Source organism: Podarcis raffonei, chromosome 17, assembly GCF_027172205.1.
Source record: "Podarcis raffonei isolate rPodRaf1 chromosome 17, rPodRaf1.pri, whole genome shotgun sequence".
In the NCBI taxonomy this organism is placed as follows: domain Eukaryota; kingdom Metazoa; phylum Chordata; class Lepidosauria; order Squamata; family Lacertidae; genus Podarcis; species Podarcis raffonei.
Window position 1 is genome coordinate 29,089,256 of NC_070618.1, and position 17,886 is coordinate 29,107,141.

Consider the following 17,886-nt stretch of genomic DNA (forward strand, 5'->3'; position numbering starts at 1 on the left):
TGCCTATTCTGGGAAAACTAGTGTTAAAAGTAGAATTACCAAGCATATAGAAGAACAAGTTTTGCTGAAGCAGAACTAGCATGACACCCCCCCCCAATGGTCTACTTAATGTTTTGTTTTAAATTTATTTTTGCTTTTAACTTTCCTTTATTATTATTATTTTGAACTTGTTAACTTGTTCTAAACTTTTTTGATTTCGAAGTTTAGTTTTAGGTTTTTATATTGTTATAAACCATTGTGATGCCGTACCCCTCTATAAAAATGGAAACATTTGAAATATATTTGTAACAAGAAAACAAATTTATTGATTTTAAAAGACAAGACACAATTTTGTTTTGAAAAACACAAGAAAGCTAGCCTGAGTTCAAGTCTGAAATATTCAGAAAAATCCTACTATCTTTAGTATGTTCCAGTCATTTGTTTAAACAACACACTAAAAGTTAATATATATTTTTATAATTATAAAAGTTCCCCAGTTATTGTACAGTACACAATACAAATTGCCCACAAACTATTATTTAGCTCCTGCCAATTTTGAGAGGACATGATATACTAAAAGATTTAGCATTTTCACAAAAATCACATCAGGAAATACGTATTTACAAAATCAAATACATTATACAAAACCCATCACGTTATTCTGTAAAGATGTTTTCTTTAAATAATTAAAAAGTATATTCAACTGTAATCCAAAAACTGGAAAAGAACATTACATTATCTCACACATACAATCTACAAAAAGTTGCTTACCTCATTTACATTATATATTCAGTCAATTTTGAAAATAAAAAGATCCAATATGCTCTATGAGTGTTTCCTGCATTTCTGTGCTTGTGGGACTGAAAAGCATGACCTGCCACTTACTTAGTGAAATTTAAATGATGGCACGTAACGAAGAACAAAAACAAATTGTAAAATAAAACAATGAAATAACTTATATCAAAGGTAAGAAAGCCCTGAGTGATAGTAGAGTTAGCAATGGTAAGAACTAAATTTAACCGCATTAGACAGGCACAAATTCCCCAAGTTTTTAAGAAGGCACACAAATGTTTGTTTTGTTTTTTTACAGCCTCACTAGCTATTATTAAAAAAGTCAAATTTCAAATGGGAAAATTAAGTTATAAAAGGAGAAACCTGCTTTGGTTAGACTTTTGTTTTTGATAACTGTAAGTTGAAAATTATTTGGTTACTTTGAAACTGTAATTAAGATTTAAAATGTAAGGGTATAATTCCCTAAACTACCTGGGACTGTACTTCTTGTGCAAGAAATCCATATCAGAATTTCAATAGGCTGCTTTTGAAAGTTGCCCTGAGGCTGCAGAGCCAAAGGCAGAACTCCAGGATCTCTGAAATTGGCCAGGGGGATGAGGGGGAACTTGGGGGCCAGAGGAAGACCGGCTTGGCTCCTCTACTGGTCCAGGAAGAAGGCGGCTTCCTTCGCTGGCTGCCCTGCGACGGCCAGAGCCAATCAAAGAAGAGCCACAGCAGAACAGAAAGATCGCTTCCCTTGCATGTCATGTCTTTTTAGTTCATAAGTCTGATTACAGGGCCTGAATCTCACTTTTATTGATGTGAGATGCTTAGGGAGATAGGAATGTAGTAATGAAATAACACAGAAGTACTAAATAGGGTTCTTCTTTATAACCAGTATTATACTGGATTCCATACTTCCTATGCTGTTTTGCAATAATACATATATCTTTATGTGGACAACCCACTCAAGCCATATATCTTGTTAAAATTTCAATTTAGTAAATGAAATAATTCCTATTTATATAGTACTTGCATGCATGCTGAAGATTTGTCTCTTACCTGGCCACGAAAGCTGACTGGTCATTGCAAAAGTGTCGCACAACCAAGTGCAAAGGACCACACACTTGTCTTGCTCGACAGTTTTGCTTCCCTCTCAATCGCAACCTGTTGCCCCATCCCGTTCTCACTGCAGTTAAACCAGATCTCCCTGATTTCCGCTAAGTCTAGGTACAGAAGGCACAATCCACAAGGCATTGCTGCTGGGCAATTTCAACTCGTTTCCTATGTGATTTGTATGGAAGGCTGCCCAGCATCAGTGCTTGGTGAAATGTACAGAGATGAGGCTTAGTAGGATGATGGTTTGCATTCAATGGGTATTCTGGTGTATTTCATTTTACATAATCAATTGAACTGAGCATTCTTACCAAATATTACTCAGGGCTTCATATATATATCAAAAGAAAAAGAAGGGAGGGAACTAAAAAAAAGAGGAGAGAGAAATCATTTAAAAAAACAACCACAAATTGTTTTGAAATCAAGGCATGTTACTTCAATCAAAAGACCCCAGGCAGTCACTTTGTAAGTGGCTTTAACTATTAAGTAAAATTGGTAACGTAAACTCAGTTCTACTGGCACATAAAATCACTAGCAGCAATGATCAAGGCATGCAAACTGAGAAGCATTTACAGTAAAATTATTATGAATAATAAATTCATAAACCCTTTGAGTATTGCATTCATTTTTAATTATACATTAATTTGAATAGCTTGTCAGAATAAGGGAAGGCTGGTTAGAGGCTTGTGTTAGAGAACCATAGCGCTCCCAAGTCCCTTCCAGAATAACCACAGCTTCAGTGCAAACTGCTTATTAGTGATGATGCATTGAACCAATGGACAAGAATCTTGCAGAACTCTATCGAGAGCAGGCCAGCACTCCTGGAGACTCTCCAAGAGAAAGGCAGCTCACCAGCCACCTACTGGGAGCTGCTGGGCGCTCCGCACCCTGGTGACTGGGGCAGGGCTAGTCCAGCAGCAACAAGGGGAGGTTGGTGGAGCCTCAGCTACAACAGGATTCATAACTTGGGGGGTCACAGGCTGCATCTAGAGACTGGGCTGGTTTGGCAATTGCGACTATGTAAAAAAACACATATACTGCTCTATCGCCCACAGCCTACTTTTATCTGCACAATGTCTGAAGTTTGGAATTCCTTAGAAATATGCCACTCTGCATTCAGTAACAAACCGACTTGGGAATGGGGAAATGGGGTGAATCAAGGCTTCAGCTCAACAAAACTAGATGCCTGGTGGGAAAACTATGTGCGCAGCCAAAGGCTTCTCTGAGCACCACAGGAGCTCACAATGTGGGAGAGAAAAGCCATTTCCACTCTCAAAATGCAGCCTGCCTTCAGCTGAACAGTGGGTGCAAAACAAAATCCCAAGACACCTGTAATTCCACCCAGTTCTCTCCCAGGAACGCCTGTAGAGGCTCCTTGGACTATAGTCACAGCAATACCCTGGGGGAGACCGTCTACAGCACGGCCGTCTCAACTGTGGCCCTCCGTATTTCGTTGGACAATGACTCCCCTAATGGCTGGGGCTGATAGGACTTGGGACCCAACATCTGGAGGGTCATGGGCCAGCCCCCCTGGTTTATAGGATGGGGGCATGTGCAATTGAACTGCAAATGTCTTACAAAATTCAGGTCTCTGAGATACATTTCCTATTTAACACATGCCCATATACTAGCCTAGCAAGATTTCCCCACTACAGTGGTACCTTGGGTTAAGAACTTAATTTGTTCTGGAGGTCCGTTCTTAACCTGAAACTGTTCTTAACCTGAAGCACCACTTTAGCTAATGGGGCCTCCTGCTGCTGCCACACCGCCGGAGCACGATTTCTGTTCTCATCCTGAAGCAAAGTTCTTAACCCGAGGTACTATTTCTAGGTTAGCGGAGTCTGTAACCTGAAGCGTCTGTAACCCGAGGTACCACTGTATTCTCAAATAAAGTTATTTTCTTGTTAAGTATCTAATTTTAAGAACATATAGGTACTTTTCAATTCATGTTTCTTGGATCAAATAATTTCCCCCTAAACTAGTAGCAACATTAGTTTGCTGTAGGCAGTAAATAGCAGAAATGCTAGTTTGCTGCAGGCAGTATTCTAAATGTATTCAGCAGAGATGCCCTCCTCAAATTCAAGTACGGAAATTGAGAAAAACATTTACAATGCATCCAGATCTTTGATGCTTAAAATGTCTAATAGGGAAGGGCCATAACTCAGTGGCAGACCATGTGCTTTGCATGCAGAAGTTGTCTGTTTCAATCCCTGATATATCCAGGCAGGGCTGGGAATGTTCCCTGCCCCAAACCCTGGAGAGCTGCTGGGTAGACCAGTGTTCATCAACTTCAGGTCCCCAGATGTTGTTAGACTACAACTCCCATCATCCCTGACCACAGGCAAAGCTGGATGAGGATGATGGGAGTTGTGGTCCAGCAAGAGATCAAGGTTGAAGAACCCTGGGATAGACAATTCTGAGCTCGGTGTACCCCTGGGTCTGTATAAGGCAACTTCCAATGTTCCTATGACACACCTATTTAAGTGCAAACCAGGGATGGATCCTAACTTAGTCATACTTTGAGCAGGCCTATTGAAATCAAGTCCCACAAACTTCCCTGGACTGACTTGAAGAATGACTATGGCTAGATTCAATCCTATGCATGACAAAATTTAAAATAAAAATAGCCACCCCCCAAAAGGTAATTGCTTCAGTAGGATTTGGGGAGCATTCAGAGTTCTCTGAAGTAGGGCACAACTCCTTAGATTTTCTTAAGAGTTCTTGGGACCTGTTCCCCTGCGAAACTGTGTGCATGGTGTTCATTATCTCAGATAGTGGTTAGGGCTGGGGCCACGGCGCTCCTCCTCTTGCCAGCGGTCTCTGAAATATTTGTACCAATCACATTAGCTTACAATGCTCAAAGGGTTAATGCAAGGCGTTACCATCAAAATAATTTCCTATCACTAGAACTAAGCACTGCATTTATGCTTCTATTCCAGTTTTCTTCAGTCACCAAACAACCTTGCAACAGTACTAACATTCCCCTTCCTCTTAACTCATTTTAACCATATAGATAAAAGAGACTGACCTGTAATGCAGGAATAAGGGCCCAATTTTCACGTAGGGGTACTACTCTCACCAATCAGTGTTACATATTCCGTAATTAGTGTTATATGAAAGTTAAAAAAAAATCCTATAGGTATTCCTTATATAAAATTATTCCATTATTGAAACAAGGTTGCAATTAAAAGTCAAACTTAAGTATTTCCTTGCTGATTTGTCTTGAGAAAACTATGCAGTTATTTAATGCTTTACTGAAAATAATTTGAGGGAAGTGTTTCTGATGCTTAAAAATACCTCGTTTTAAATTAAAGAAATTGTATGTAGATCTGTACATTCCTGAATGACGGTACCATTAGTACAAGTCCTGTTTAAATTATCACCACACACGGTGAACCAAATGTGGTAACATTGCACATTGGTAACTTTTTAAAAGGTGATCCATTTCTAAAGTAGTGTCGTAATTCCAAGTTGTAATACAAAAATAAGCACAAAGCAAATAATTTCGACAAGACAGTACAAACATTTGTAAGTTTAAAGTGACAGCACCAACTATTTTGCATTCCTGAAGAGCTTATGAAAACTGGGCCTGGCCTCTGAGTAGGAAGTTTCCAGAGCAGTGTCTACATTGATCACTGCATTACTTCTACAAGAGCCAAAAAGTCCTATTTTTAAAACTTATCATTCCTTAAACCAACTTTTAAAGAAAGGAGCCACACAAATCCTATGAGTCTATTCTCCTGCAATGCCATCAAGAGTTAGTAGTGTCCAATGCTTTTTTTCTAGAAAAATGTTTAGAGGTATTCTCATTTTCCTACTCATATTGAAATAGCGCCCCTCAATGAGACCAAAGTTAGATTCACAAAATGTTGAGGGGTATGCGTACGCCTGCGTCCCCCCAGAAAAAAAGCACTGGTAATGTCAGTGCTAAGACATAATATTAATATTTGTGTTGTGAATGATGGTTAAATTGTGATTTTGTTTAAATTCATCTCCAAGATTCAAAGCCCTCCATGGGTCTGAGGTTTCCTCCCCAAGGCAAGTTGGGGGGATTCTGGGGCAACATCTAAGGTCCAAAGGATCTGGGGTGGGAAGAGGGACTTGGGGCAGCCCTCTGGGTTAGGGGCACAGATGCACTTGGGCACATGCAGGGGAGTCTGGGAATCCCAGCCACATTTTGCAAGGAATGCTGAAAGGATATAGGCACAAAGAGTTGAGTGTCAGAAAGCTCCCTTGATGTGACTTCATGATTACGCGGAAGGGTCTGTGGGGACAATGCAGGGCAGAGGACTCACCCTATTTGTGAGACCAATAAATAGAAAAGCAGAAATGATCAACTGTCACTAAATTAAGTGATAAAAATACGCACATTTGGATTGATCAAAACTAGTATTCCATTTTTTACAAATATTAGCTTATCAGAGCATTTTTGGATGAATCTGGGGCAATATGTGGCTGCAGAGATCCATCTTATTTACCTGGTTCCATTACAGACTAGAATGTCACCTTTTAATCAGAAAACTTGACATAAGATAAAATTATATATTGATCTTTTTGGCACCTTGAATACAGTGATCAACTAAGGTGGGAAGGCGAAAAGAGTTGACTTACAGAGGATTTACAAGGCCTGTCTCTCTCAGAAAACTAAATTTGCATCTTTGTCATTTCGCTGCATGAACAAAATTCAACAATAATGAAAAGGACAATGATTAGAAAACATACAAGTTTGCCATCTCAAAGGATTATTATCAGTAAATAAATCTAATCTCCTTACTAGAGCCTTAAAAAACTATGCTGAAAAGTGTTTCTTTGTTTTTACATTTAATTTCACTGTATTTAAGTGTAAACATTTCATAATGCACAATGAGAGGGAGTAAGTATCACAGCTTAGATTTCTTTAAAAAATGGTGAGGGGTACAGACGTGATGGATTTTGAGCGGGGGGATGGGGACACATTTAAATAACAGAGGAAACAGAATGATCATGGAATCATATCAGCATAAGTTAAACAATGTGGCAGGAATGACCAGGCGCAAGATCTTGCCTGGCCGCTCTGCCAGTGGGCCTCCAATTCTGCAACTTTAAGAAAATTCATAAAGCTTGGTTTAGAAGTATAAATGTTTAAATTAAAAAATTAGTAAATCTTTAGAAATTCTTGAAACATGAAAAACCTAGGATCAAACTTGTGTGCTATAAATATACCAACAATTTCTCCTTGCTGTTCAAGCATGTGGTGACTCTAACCTTAAATATCGTCTTTCAGACAAATGACAAACAAGGCTCTGAATATTTGACATGGGCCTTGTGCTATAGAGTCTGTGAATTTTCTTTGTGCTTTCCTTCATTTTTGGTTTGTTTTGATCAAACTAAGGAAATTCAGGTATATTTTCAACCAATGACATGTTTAATCCATTATACTTGTAACAGGTCATTAGACAAAAGCAAAACAAAAAAACCCCACATATAGTATGATTTAACCAGTAAATGAAACAGCAGACTGACCCCCCACATGTGCACAAATTGTAACTATATGCTGCTTTAAAAAGTTTTGCTTACTTTACTTTTTAAAAATTAAAAGTAGATAAGGGTTTAGAAATATATATAAATTCTTGTTTGGAAATTGGCTAACCTATTTTGTTGACCTTTGACATTGTTAAAGCTAGTTTTGTTTTTCATACACTCCCCTCCCCACCAAGAAAATCTGATTAGTAATAAAGTGAAATTCAGCTATAAAGAAGAAATATGCCGTCACTCTAAGCGGGATAGTGTATCTAATAAATAAATAAAGAAAATCTTGATTTTTGAAAACTATGTAACCTGCCCTTCTACTGTTTGGGGACTTGGGGGAGGAGGGGAGAAAGAAAGAAGACAGGCACACTTTGCTGAATCAATGCAAGAGTTATTAACAAGAAAATCTTAGCTTCAGTTCTGTTTAAGGCACCATGTAATAGCCGAGGTACAATGATCCCTGATGTACATTCTTAAATGGCAATGGTCCGTCTAGCCACCTATTCAAATTCTACGCAATTGGGAAATAAGTACAAGTGACATGTGCCAGTTTCACTGCCTTTTAAACATTTTTGTATAAAATGAAATCCACTTAAGAACCAGGAATTATTTTGAGCAAAGTTACAATGCAGGTTGCTACATTCCTTGCATCCTATAAACTATCTTTAACAAGAGCAGCAGATTGAACTATCACGGGGAAAAGGACATGGAATAAAAAAAGTCATCTGAAAGGAATGGTTTCCTGCATGTCCAGTTCAGCATAAGTAGTACGTACACTTAAAAAATAATAATCGAGATGCTTTTCTTTTCTTTTTCTAGCTTCAGTCTCTAGCATCAACAGTCCCACTGAAGAGCAGAAAGCATCTGGGTGGTGGTCCCCTGTGTATACGAGGTGCATCATCCCCCCAGGACAGGCTCCAAATCTGGTGCAAGCTCAACTGAAGCCAGCGGAGGTTGCACAGAGTCGGCCGCTTGGGCAGACGGCACCTGAAATCAGTAGTCTTAAAAGAGAGGAGTTGGTACGCAAATAACTGATTCTTTTTTGAAAAGGAAGCTTGCATTGTCTGTAATGGTGTCCTGTGTACATGAATTAAGTACACATTATTACCACATGTGATCAGAGCTCTCATTTATCCTGCAACCGTGAGAATCGCTCTTCCTCTGAGAAAGACGACAGTCTATGTTCTCTAGCGTCATAATAAAATTTCCAATATAACCCCTGAACACTCTGAAATGTATCAAAATAGCATCTTCCAGTTCTGTCCAATGAAAGCTGCCTTTCCTATAACAAGTTTAATGCAGCTGCTATCAAATGAGCAGGCCTCCAGTGTAAATCAAAGAGGAAAATTCTTGATATTTCAGAGTGCAATTAATTAAAACCCTATTTATACGAAATCACCATGACTAACAGTTAACATTAAAATATTTTGTAAAAACTATGAAAAATTAAATTACTTTTAATTATAAAGAGGACAAAAACATTAACATTAAGCTTCTCAAAAACGCTTCTTGACTCTTGTAACTAAGAAAACTCTTTATATTAAGCGGCCAGTGTAAAATGATTGTATTTACCAATTTTTTTTTTCTTTTCCAAAAGAGACCTGGAGAAATACATACACTCATTTCATTTCACAACTCCAGTAAAAGTAATGTTCAAGCACAGATAAAATTTGACAACAGTCGACCTTCAGACTTCTTTTTTTGCATCCCTCCCCTCCCCCATGATAAGCCCAACATCAACAGGGCTAATATAATCTGGAAAAAAAAGAGCTTTAATATCTGTTAGACTGCAGTATACGTGTTTCCAGTGGCACTGCATTGTCTGATCGTTTGCGTGGCTGTCACAATGTGCTCGTTGTGCAGGGGGCTCAGCAGGCTCTGCTGAACTCCGCTCTCCAGGACGGGTTGCAGGCAGCCCACCTGGAAGGCCTGGCTCAGGTCACTCTTCTCTCTCTTGGCTTGCGGCTCTCCGGAGTCATCCAGCTCTTCGTCCATTTCACTTTCCACTTCACTACCTTCATCTGCACAAATAAAACCACCATGAATCCTGCAATCTGAAAGAGCCAGATGATTGGGAGATGGAATTGTTTAGCAACCCGACCGTTTCCCTAAGTATCAACTGTTCCCAGTTTGGGACCCCGGCAAAGAATAACGAGGCAAACTAGCAGGTGCATCCGTGTACCCAGTTAGTCAAATAATTATTTCCTAAATTTGCAGGTGCAGGTTGAATTATTCCTGCACTGCAGGGGGTTGGACTAGGTGACTCTCCAGGCCCCTCCCAACTCGACAATTCTATGATTCTGTTATTCTACTTTCAGTCATCCTACCTATCATACTGCGGATTCTGTCCGTGTTTCATGGTAATCAAGATTTCCTATAATCTACATGTCTATTATACTTCCGGTTTCAGAACTATATTATCTCAGTGTATACCGATCTCTCATTCTCATAACCTCTGACCAGGGTTTAAACTGGTTTAAACAGGGTTCAGCATTGTGTCATACTGGTTTCATTAAGCCTGATTTGTCCATTATTCTGGAGCAGTTTTAAATATTACACGGTACACACGTTTCACAACTTCACCTGTTCCTGGATCCAGTGGTGCTTTGTATGAGCAGAAGGTACTGCTGATACTCCCCTGAGAGGTGTTTCTAAGGGGACGCTAGAACACCACCAGTTTGCTATTTCTGTCTTTCAAACAAGGCAAGAATAACGATATCCCACTTGGTGGGGTCCTAGTCTCCAATGGAGAAATGCATTTCTGTTCATGCAAGATGTCCCACCCCCCACAATCCTATTGATTTCCAGAGGGTTATCTGATCCTCCAAATGGATTTTTGGAGAGAAAAGAGAGCTGTAGCAGGGAGGTGAGATTCAGAAAGCACCACTGCGCAAGCCAAATTCTACTTGCAATTCTCTGGATGCAACCCAAGATCTAGAACAAACTTCCTACTGACCTTTGTCCATATTTCCAGGAGACACTGCATTTAAATCACCAAACTGCAGAGGAGGAAAGCATAACAAATAGATAGATAAATATTATTGTTAAAATTCCTATACTGCCCTTCACCCGAGCATTACAGTGCAGTTTACAATATAAAAACACAACAATACATAATGCAGTAACAAAAAACCCCCCAATGTCCCACAGGCACATTTAAAAGGCCATAGATTGTTTAAGAGGATAAGAGGAATGTTTCTGCCTGGCGCCTAAAGATATCTACTGAAGGCATCAGGCTAACGTCGCCAGGCAGAACATTCCACAAATGAGGAGCCACTGCGGAAAAGACCCCTTCTCAGGCTCCGATACTCTGAACTTCTTGTGGAGAGGGCACATGAAGAAGGGCCTCGGATCACACACACACACACACACACACACACAGCATTATCTGAACATTTTCTCTTGCAGTCAAATCCTTTGACCCATCTAGTCGTCCCCCTGGCTCCACAGGAACAACACAAGCAGCGATTGACCCCTACGTTCAGATTTTGGGTCTTCATCCCTCAGTCCTCTGGGCTTCTCCAAGGTTCGAAGATGTCAGGGATGGTAAGGAAATGTTTATACTAACACAAAGCACAAAGTCTTTTAATCTGACTCTGGCTTATAAAAAGTATTTGAGACCAAGCGGGAGGAAAGAATGAGAAAGTGGATGACAGCATTCAAAAGGAAGCATTTGACAACAGAAAAGGCAACAACAATGGTTGTGACACTTGGTGAATGGAGGCAAGGCACACTCTTTGCCTACTTGGCACCTTTCCTCACAAGACACTCTTGCGGATTTTAGCCCAAGAAATAGAAATAATTATTGTGTGGTATACAAGACAAGCAAGAAGTTCCTTGGATAAGCTTTGATATGTCGAGAAAAGCCACAGTAAGCAAATAGGGTGCAGGCGTTCTATTTTAAGGCTTATTATTACTTTCAATTAAAAAGGCAGGCAGCACATTTTCTCAAGTTCTCATCTTGCACAATTTTGATACAAAATCTCTGAGGGTGATTAGGAGTTAACTAATAAGAAGATCACTATTAGGATGATAAGAAAGACCAATTTTGAGAGGAAAACAAGAACTTTCTTTACTCTAGGAAGAAGCAAAGGAAGAATGTGAATGATCTAACTTCATTCACTGATGTGCCATGCCAGGGTGACAGCACAAATTGTATTATTATTATTATTATTATTATTATTATTATTATTATTATTATTATTAGAATTTATATACCAACCTATACCCGGAGGTCTCAAATATGAATTTTGGATATTGGAAAATTATAGACTCAAAGAGCAAATTTTGAGGTTTGGTACTTATGGAAAAACTCAGCATGAACAGATACATTCTGACAAACTAGAATGAGCAATTCAGCATGGTTTCAGGAACTAAAGTATTAGATACTACAACTGAAAATTGGATTTTGCATCTGTCACACCCAAATCTTACATAAAGATATTTCAGTCCAACAATTATCCCATGTATTCCCCACAAGACACATTTATTTCTTAACTGAATACACTTTAGAGAAAATTATTTCTAATTCAATTTTATCAGCTGGAAAAGTGTTCTGGCTGTGGACTTACTTCTCCCATAACCGCAATAGGTGTCTCTCCTGTGGCTTGAGCAACACGATGTTCAACTAAGTAAAACATGTATTCGTCATACAATAGACGGATCAGATGAAAAGAACCAAAGCTAGCAGCACTGCGCAAGGTTAAATCTCGAATAACCATTGAGCTGTATAAAAATAAAAATGGGAAATACGATCATTCAATAATTACTTCAGAAACCTCTGACTAATTTCCAAAGTTATCCAAAATAATTCTGAAAAATCAAACCACTTAGGAAAATATGCTTATTTACATTGCATTTAGAAAGTTCTATTAATTTGTAAATGGCTCAGTAGGGTACCATTAATGTGTAAATGCCTCAGTTGGGACGTAACATTTTTGCTTCCTGATTTAAGCTAACCACAGTTTCTTGTTACACCCAAACTGGGAACTCTGGTTAACTTAAACTACAACAAACCATTCTTTGATCCCAGCGTGTTTTAATAAACCATAGTTTAAGCTAAAAACAGTCTGTCCTTTTTGGGCATTATAATAAACTGCAGTTAGGAAACAGATGGTTAAAGTTTCCTCGTTTTATCTGTGCTGGAGTGGAAGAGAGAAGGGCAAGGTGTGAACATGAGGCTTATTCGCATAATGATAAACTACAATTTGCTGTACTGTTATATCCATTTTCTTGGTCAAATTCAATTTTTGTTGTTATGACCATCATGGTCATTTCAAGCACCAGCAGAAAGAATTGTACATCCTATACACACTATATAGAATGTGCAGAAATACACGGTTAAAAAGCAGAGTTAACCAATGTATGCAGATATATCTTAAAATATAGACCAACACGAATCAGTTTCTGTATTACATTGCCGATCAAACTTTACAGTCCACCATAATATCTTTAATGAACATTCTTCTGTTTCTGGGCTGCAACTGCAAATCTTGCAACGTTGTCAGTCACAAACTTCTCCGTGCCAGGCAATAACTACGCGATTTTCACTCAGTCGTCCACATTAGGCATCTCACACATTAATTCCAGAATATACTTAGTTCTCCGTTCAGGATACAGAGTGCAATATAGTACATAATGATAGAGGTCTTCTACTGCTTGTGTACAAAGCCAGAATTATCCTGCAGCGTCCTTTCCATTGTGTGGGTCAATATCACTTATCATAGGCATATGGGTAAAATGATGCAGCAAATATATAGCCATGGCTTTAGCTACTCAGTGCTGTGCTTAGAAGCACCATGTATTACAACTCTGAATAGAGTCCCATGCCTAATATACAGCCTTTTTAACGGAAGCAACCTACAGCCAGCTTAGTCGACAGAAAGGCCCAGCCTGGAAAAATCACCCCGCAGAAAAGTCACCCTACAGTGGCTGCCACAAACGGTAGAACTAGATTGACAATGCCTATTCATTAACCACAAGGATCACATTACCTATATCAAAAATTGAGTTCTGATCTTAGGTATGAGGTTAATAATTATCTCAGCAATGACTGACTCATTTTGGGGACCCACAAAGACATCAGATAGCTCCAAGGAAGGAAGGTATAAAAGTTAATAATACTTCAAAGTTATAATTCCCAAACACAACAAAACCTAAGTATATGTAACTGCACTTGCTCATGTTTCTCTCTTTGTTACTCTCCTCCACCTCTGAGAAAAACTTTTAGGTGGTAAGCGCCCTCAAACATTATTTTTTAGGTGGTGGCGGCATATATGGTAAATGCCACAAAGGTTACTTGTGTTGTTAGTAAGGTAAGAGACTGTGTGCTTGTGACCGAGCACCAATTGTTCAGAGTCTCCTAAGGCACTGACCTGTAGAAAGACCACTTTAAGAGAAACTGCCGCGCTGCTTTAGGAAAACTCGGCCTTCCTTCGTACGGTTTCAGTGCTTGCATCATGACGTTGTCAAGCCAGGCCGCCCACTGCTCCAGAGTGCTCTGCTGCTGAAGAGTCATCTTGAAATCTGTTTCCAACCTCTGCACCATGTTGTCATCACACTGGCACACCCAGGAAGCCTGCTCCTGTCCCAGTACAAAAAAGGCACAAGAAGAATCCAGTTATGGGAACTTAGAGATGGCAGAGAAGGAAAGCAGCCCATGAGCACATCAAGGGTCAGCAGGTTTGGGTTTTTTAATCTGCAGGGTTGGCAGCAGGCTCAGAGCTGCTGATTTGTCAGGGCTGTTCATCTCTCAGGGAAGGTTCTCAGCTTGTGCTGCACCAGAACAAAGGGAGTCCGGAAGAGAGCGCTGCTACTGCTGCCATCACACTTGCTCTCCATTTCCAGCTTCAAGCACATAGACACAGCTCTGGCTGTGTCTGCAAACAGCAAACCACACAACCTCACAAGCAGGCGAGGAGGCAGAGGTGATAAACAGCAACAGCAGCAACAGCATCACTGCCGTGAAGCTAGAGAGAAAAGGATGGGGACCAAGAGCGGATGTGCAGTTGACAAGGCCAGGTTGGCGGCTGCAGCTGTGCTGCGGCAGCCAGGGGAGGAAGTGAGGCAGAGGCTAAGGAGCTGCTCACCTGCACCTCAACCCTCGTAATGCTGATGATGCTTCAAGAAGGGATGGCATCAAAGGAAGGAGACCCAACATTGAGCTTGCAAGTGAAGTAAGGGCTGCATTTTAAGAAGTGACATTTTGCACCTTTTTTTGTCCAAGGTCTGCTTTTTTCTTCCAACTCTTACTATAGGGTAGCATTTTTGAAGTCAAGAAATAGCTACAAAAAATATAAAGCTACATGATCTCCAGCTTCTTCCTGGACAAAACAGATAGCACAGTCCTATAACTGTCTTTCTGCCTCCTAAAACTACCAGCAAGGAAGAAAAGGGGCACTAGACAAAAGCAATGTCATACTTTAGATCTCCCTCCACCAACACAGGCACACTCCCTTGGTTGCAGTGCTTGTGCTCTTCCTTTCTGAATGGACTTTCTAACTTATTTTTACGTTAATGTTCAGGAAGGTTTAGTTGTCCACAGTCCACAGGCCTAAGCCTGAGACTGAACTTGTCTTCATTTGCTCTCAAGTGAGAACTTTAAGAACTAAACTGGCTTTTGGTGGATCAATTTGTGACAAGTTTGCCAAATCTTATGAGTAATTTGTACTGCAATTCCAATGTGGTTCTAGTTTGTCATTCTCACTGGTGCAAAAAGCTGCACATCTTAGTTAACATTTGATATCAAGTGCTTCAGAAGAACCACAGGCAAATGCTAATCTTTGCCATCCTTAGCTGCTAGCGGTGGGCTTATGGCAGCTCTGATCTACAGGAAAATCTCAGGGAGATTTCCTTGGATGTCTTATTCCCAATTTTTTACTAATAGCAGGGGGCAATGACTTTCCCCTCACCCAAACCTATACTGTTGAAATGAAAAAAGCCTGGAGTAACCAGGCATTGTTTCGTGTGTGGAATGATTGGAAGGATTTGTCTCAATCAAAGCCAATTATTTGGCTTAACATTCTTTAATTTTATTTTTTTGTCATTTGCACTGGGCTCTGGTTGGTTGATCTCAGGACTAAAAAAATGACCCCACAAGTCTCAAGTCTGATCACTGTGTGGTGGCAGATCTCATGTGTATGGGTTATTTTAAGTAACTTATCATTTCAAATGCTCTACTAAACATTTTCTTATGACCTTGGCTTAGAGGATCCTTGTCTATAGACAACAGATGCACGGATACTGATACTGGGAGACACCCCAGTACTTTGTCAACAATCCATATGCTTTCTAAAAGTACGAGATTGGAACACCTCAAAGATTCCAAGCTGAAGAAATGTTTCACAATGATTTCTTTGCAAGGAGGCTGAGCTATAAGCTGACATGTTTCAGTTATGTATACCTTTTCTATAGAAATGAAACATTTTTGTAGCCATTTTTGTAGATGAAACTGGCACTGCAAACTCAGACACAAGAGAAGGGGAAACAAGAGCAGTCATATATGCTTCCTGCAAACTTTCGGCCTACCTGGACATTGGCAAAATCTACACGGTTGAGGTCATTGAGCATCTGGTTGATTTGAGACGTGTTCTGCAGTACAGCCCGTGCTGCCTGAGCCAGATGATTCAGAGATGTGTATCTTCGCAGAGTCTGAGCAAAGGCACTTACAGCGGCAACCTAAGGAGAAGGAAGACTAGAGCCTCACGCACACAAACGCACAGAGATGAGACAGACCAGGACATTTCCGAGCACAATTCAAAGTGTTGGTGCTGACCTTTAAAGCCCTAAACGGCCTCGGCCCAGTATACCTGAAGGAGCATCTCCACCCCCATCGTTCTGCCCGGACACTGAGATCCAGCGCCGAGGGCCTTCTGGCGGTTCCCTCATTGCGAGAAGTGAGGTTACAGGGAACCAGGCAGAGGGCCTTCTCGGTAGTGGCACCCACCCTGTGGAACGCCCTCCCTTCAGATGTGAAGGAAATAAGCAGCTATCCTATCTTTAAAAGACATCTGAAGGCAGCCCTGTTCAGGGAAGTTTTTAATATTTAACACTGTACTGTTTTTAACACTTGATTGGGAGCTGCCCAGAGTGGCTGGGAAAACTCAGCCAGATGGGCGGGGTATAAATAGTAATAATAAATTATTATTATTATTATTATTATTATTATTATTATTATTATTATTATTATTATTATTTTCACTCATCTTCATTTTCACTTATCTTCACTGAGATAGACCATGTTCACTCCTGTCTATCAACCTTTTCTTAGAAAGTAAGCTAATGAGAATGCTTGTGGCATACAGCAGTGCAAGAATAATACAGCCACACATCGCAAAAGGTTTTCCCTGCCCTGCTCACGGGATAAGGCAGAGAAGCAGGTAAAGGAAAGGCAAGAGCTCTGCATAGGAGATGGAAGCTGGAGAGACCCGGGAGAGATAGTTCTACTAGAATTCATATAATCGTCTCCCATTCTCTGACAAGTACATAAGACCCTCTCTTGGACCTTCAGCATACAATGAAGAAGTACACAAGCAAATAAAGTGTTCAACACCGTGTCATTTAAAGCGCCTGGTTTTTGACATCTGTAAAAAACTATGTATGTTATCAGTAATAATGAAGCTGCCTTGAGTCCCTGTCAGGGGAAAAGGCAGGGTATAAATCAATATATACAGGTGCCCCCCCCGGGGGTTATGTTCTGGGCACCCGTGCGTATAAGTGAAATGCGTAAAGTGGGGAGCACCTTTTAAACACCCTCTCAGTCGCTCTCTCTTCAATCCATACCAAAAATACTGTACAGTGGTACCTCAGGTTACATACGCTTTAGGTTACACACTCCGCTAACCCAGAAATAGTGCTTCAGGTTAAGAACTTTGCTTCAGGATAAGAACAGAAATCGGGCTCCGGCAGCGCGGCAGCAGCAGGAGGCCGCATTAGCTAAAGTGGTGCTTCAGGTTAAGAACAGTTTCAGGTTAAGAACGGACCTCCGGAATGAATTAAGTACTTAACCCGAGGTACCACTGTATTTAGAAACATCCACAATGAGAGTTGAAGCTCTGGGGCCAGCAGGAGGCTGAACGACAAGAGGGAAAGCAGGGGCGGCAGCTGCTGGGCTCCTCTGCACACCAGCTGTTAAGCAGGGAGGCTGAGCAGCCAAAACAAAACCCTGCTGAGCCTCCGGTCTCTTCCTCCACCCTTCCTGACATCCTCTTCAGGCTCCAGGAAGGGTCTCCTTGCGAGCCAAAAGGACTCTCCAGCTCTCTGCTGCCATTGCCAGGTTTGAATCAAATTATTTATTTATTTCCCGGCACCATGCATATATGTGGTCATGTGCAAGTTGATCACACGTGGGGGGGGGGACACTAATAATAATAATAATAATAATAATAATAATAATAATGCAATTAAATGAAGGCTAAATTTTGCATGGTCTTTAAAGAGATGCTTCTGGCATTGACTCTTAACAATTATGTTTTATTTGTGTCTTTGCAATGTCATTTTTGTTCCAAATTGTTT

General features: G+C 40.4%; 1 protein-coding gene across 4 annotated transcripts in view; it reads right to left on the reverse strand.

The window, feature by feature from the left end:
- Nucleotides 1-279: 279 nt before the first annotated feature.
- Nucleotides 280-17,886, reverse strand: part of RFX3 (regulatory factor X3) — a 125,559-nt gene continuing 107,952 nt past the window's right edge. For 3 of the 4 annotated variants that reach the window (XM_053371172.1, XM_053371171.1, XM_053371170.1), the window contains 5 exons: nucleotides 15,901-16,050; nucleotides 13,749-13,957; nucleotides 11,946-12,099; nucleotides 10,331-10,373; nucleotides 280-9,428 (listed from right to left, as the gene is read on the reverse strand). In XM_053371172.1, the coding sequence (XP_053227147.1) occupies nucleotides 9,157-9,428; nucleotides 10,331-10,373; nucleotides 11,946-12,099; nucleotides 13,749-13,957; nucleotides 15,901-16,050 (828 nt within the window). In that variant the 3' untranslated portion in view covers nucleotides 280-9,156. The remainder of the gene's footprint in view (nucleotides 9,429-10,330; nucleotides 10,374-11,945; nucleotides 12,100-13,748; nucleotides 13,958-15,900; nucleotides 16,051-17,886) is intronic. The other variant, XM_053371173.1, reaches the window with a different exon arrangement.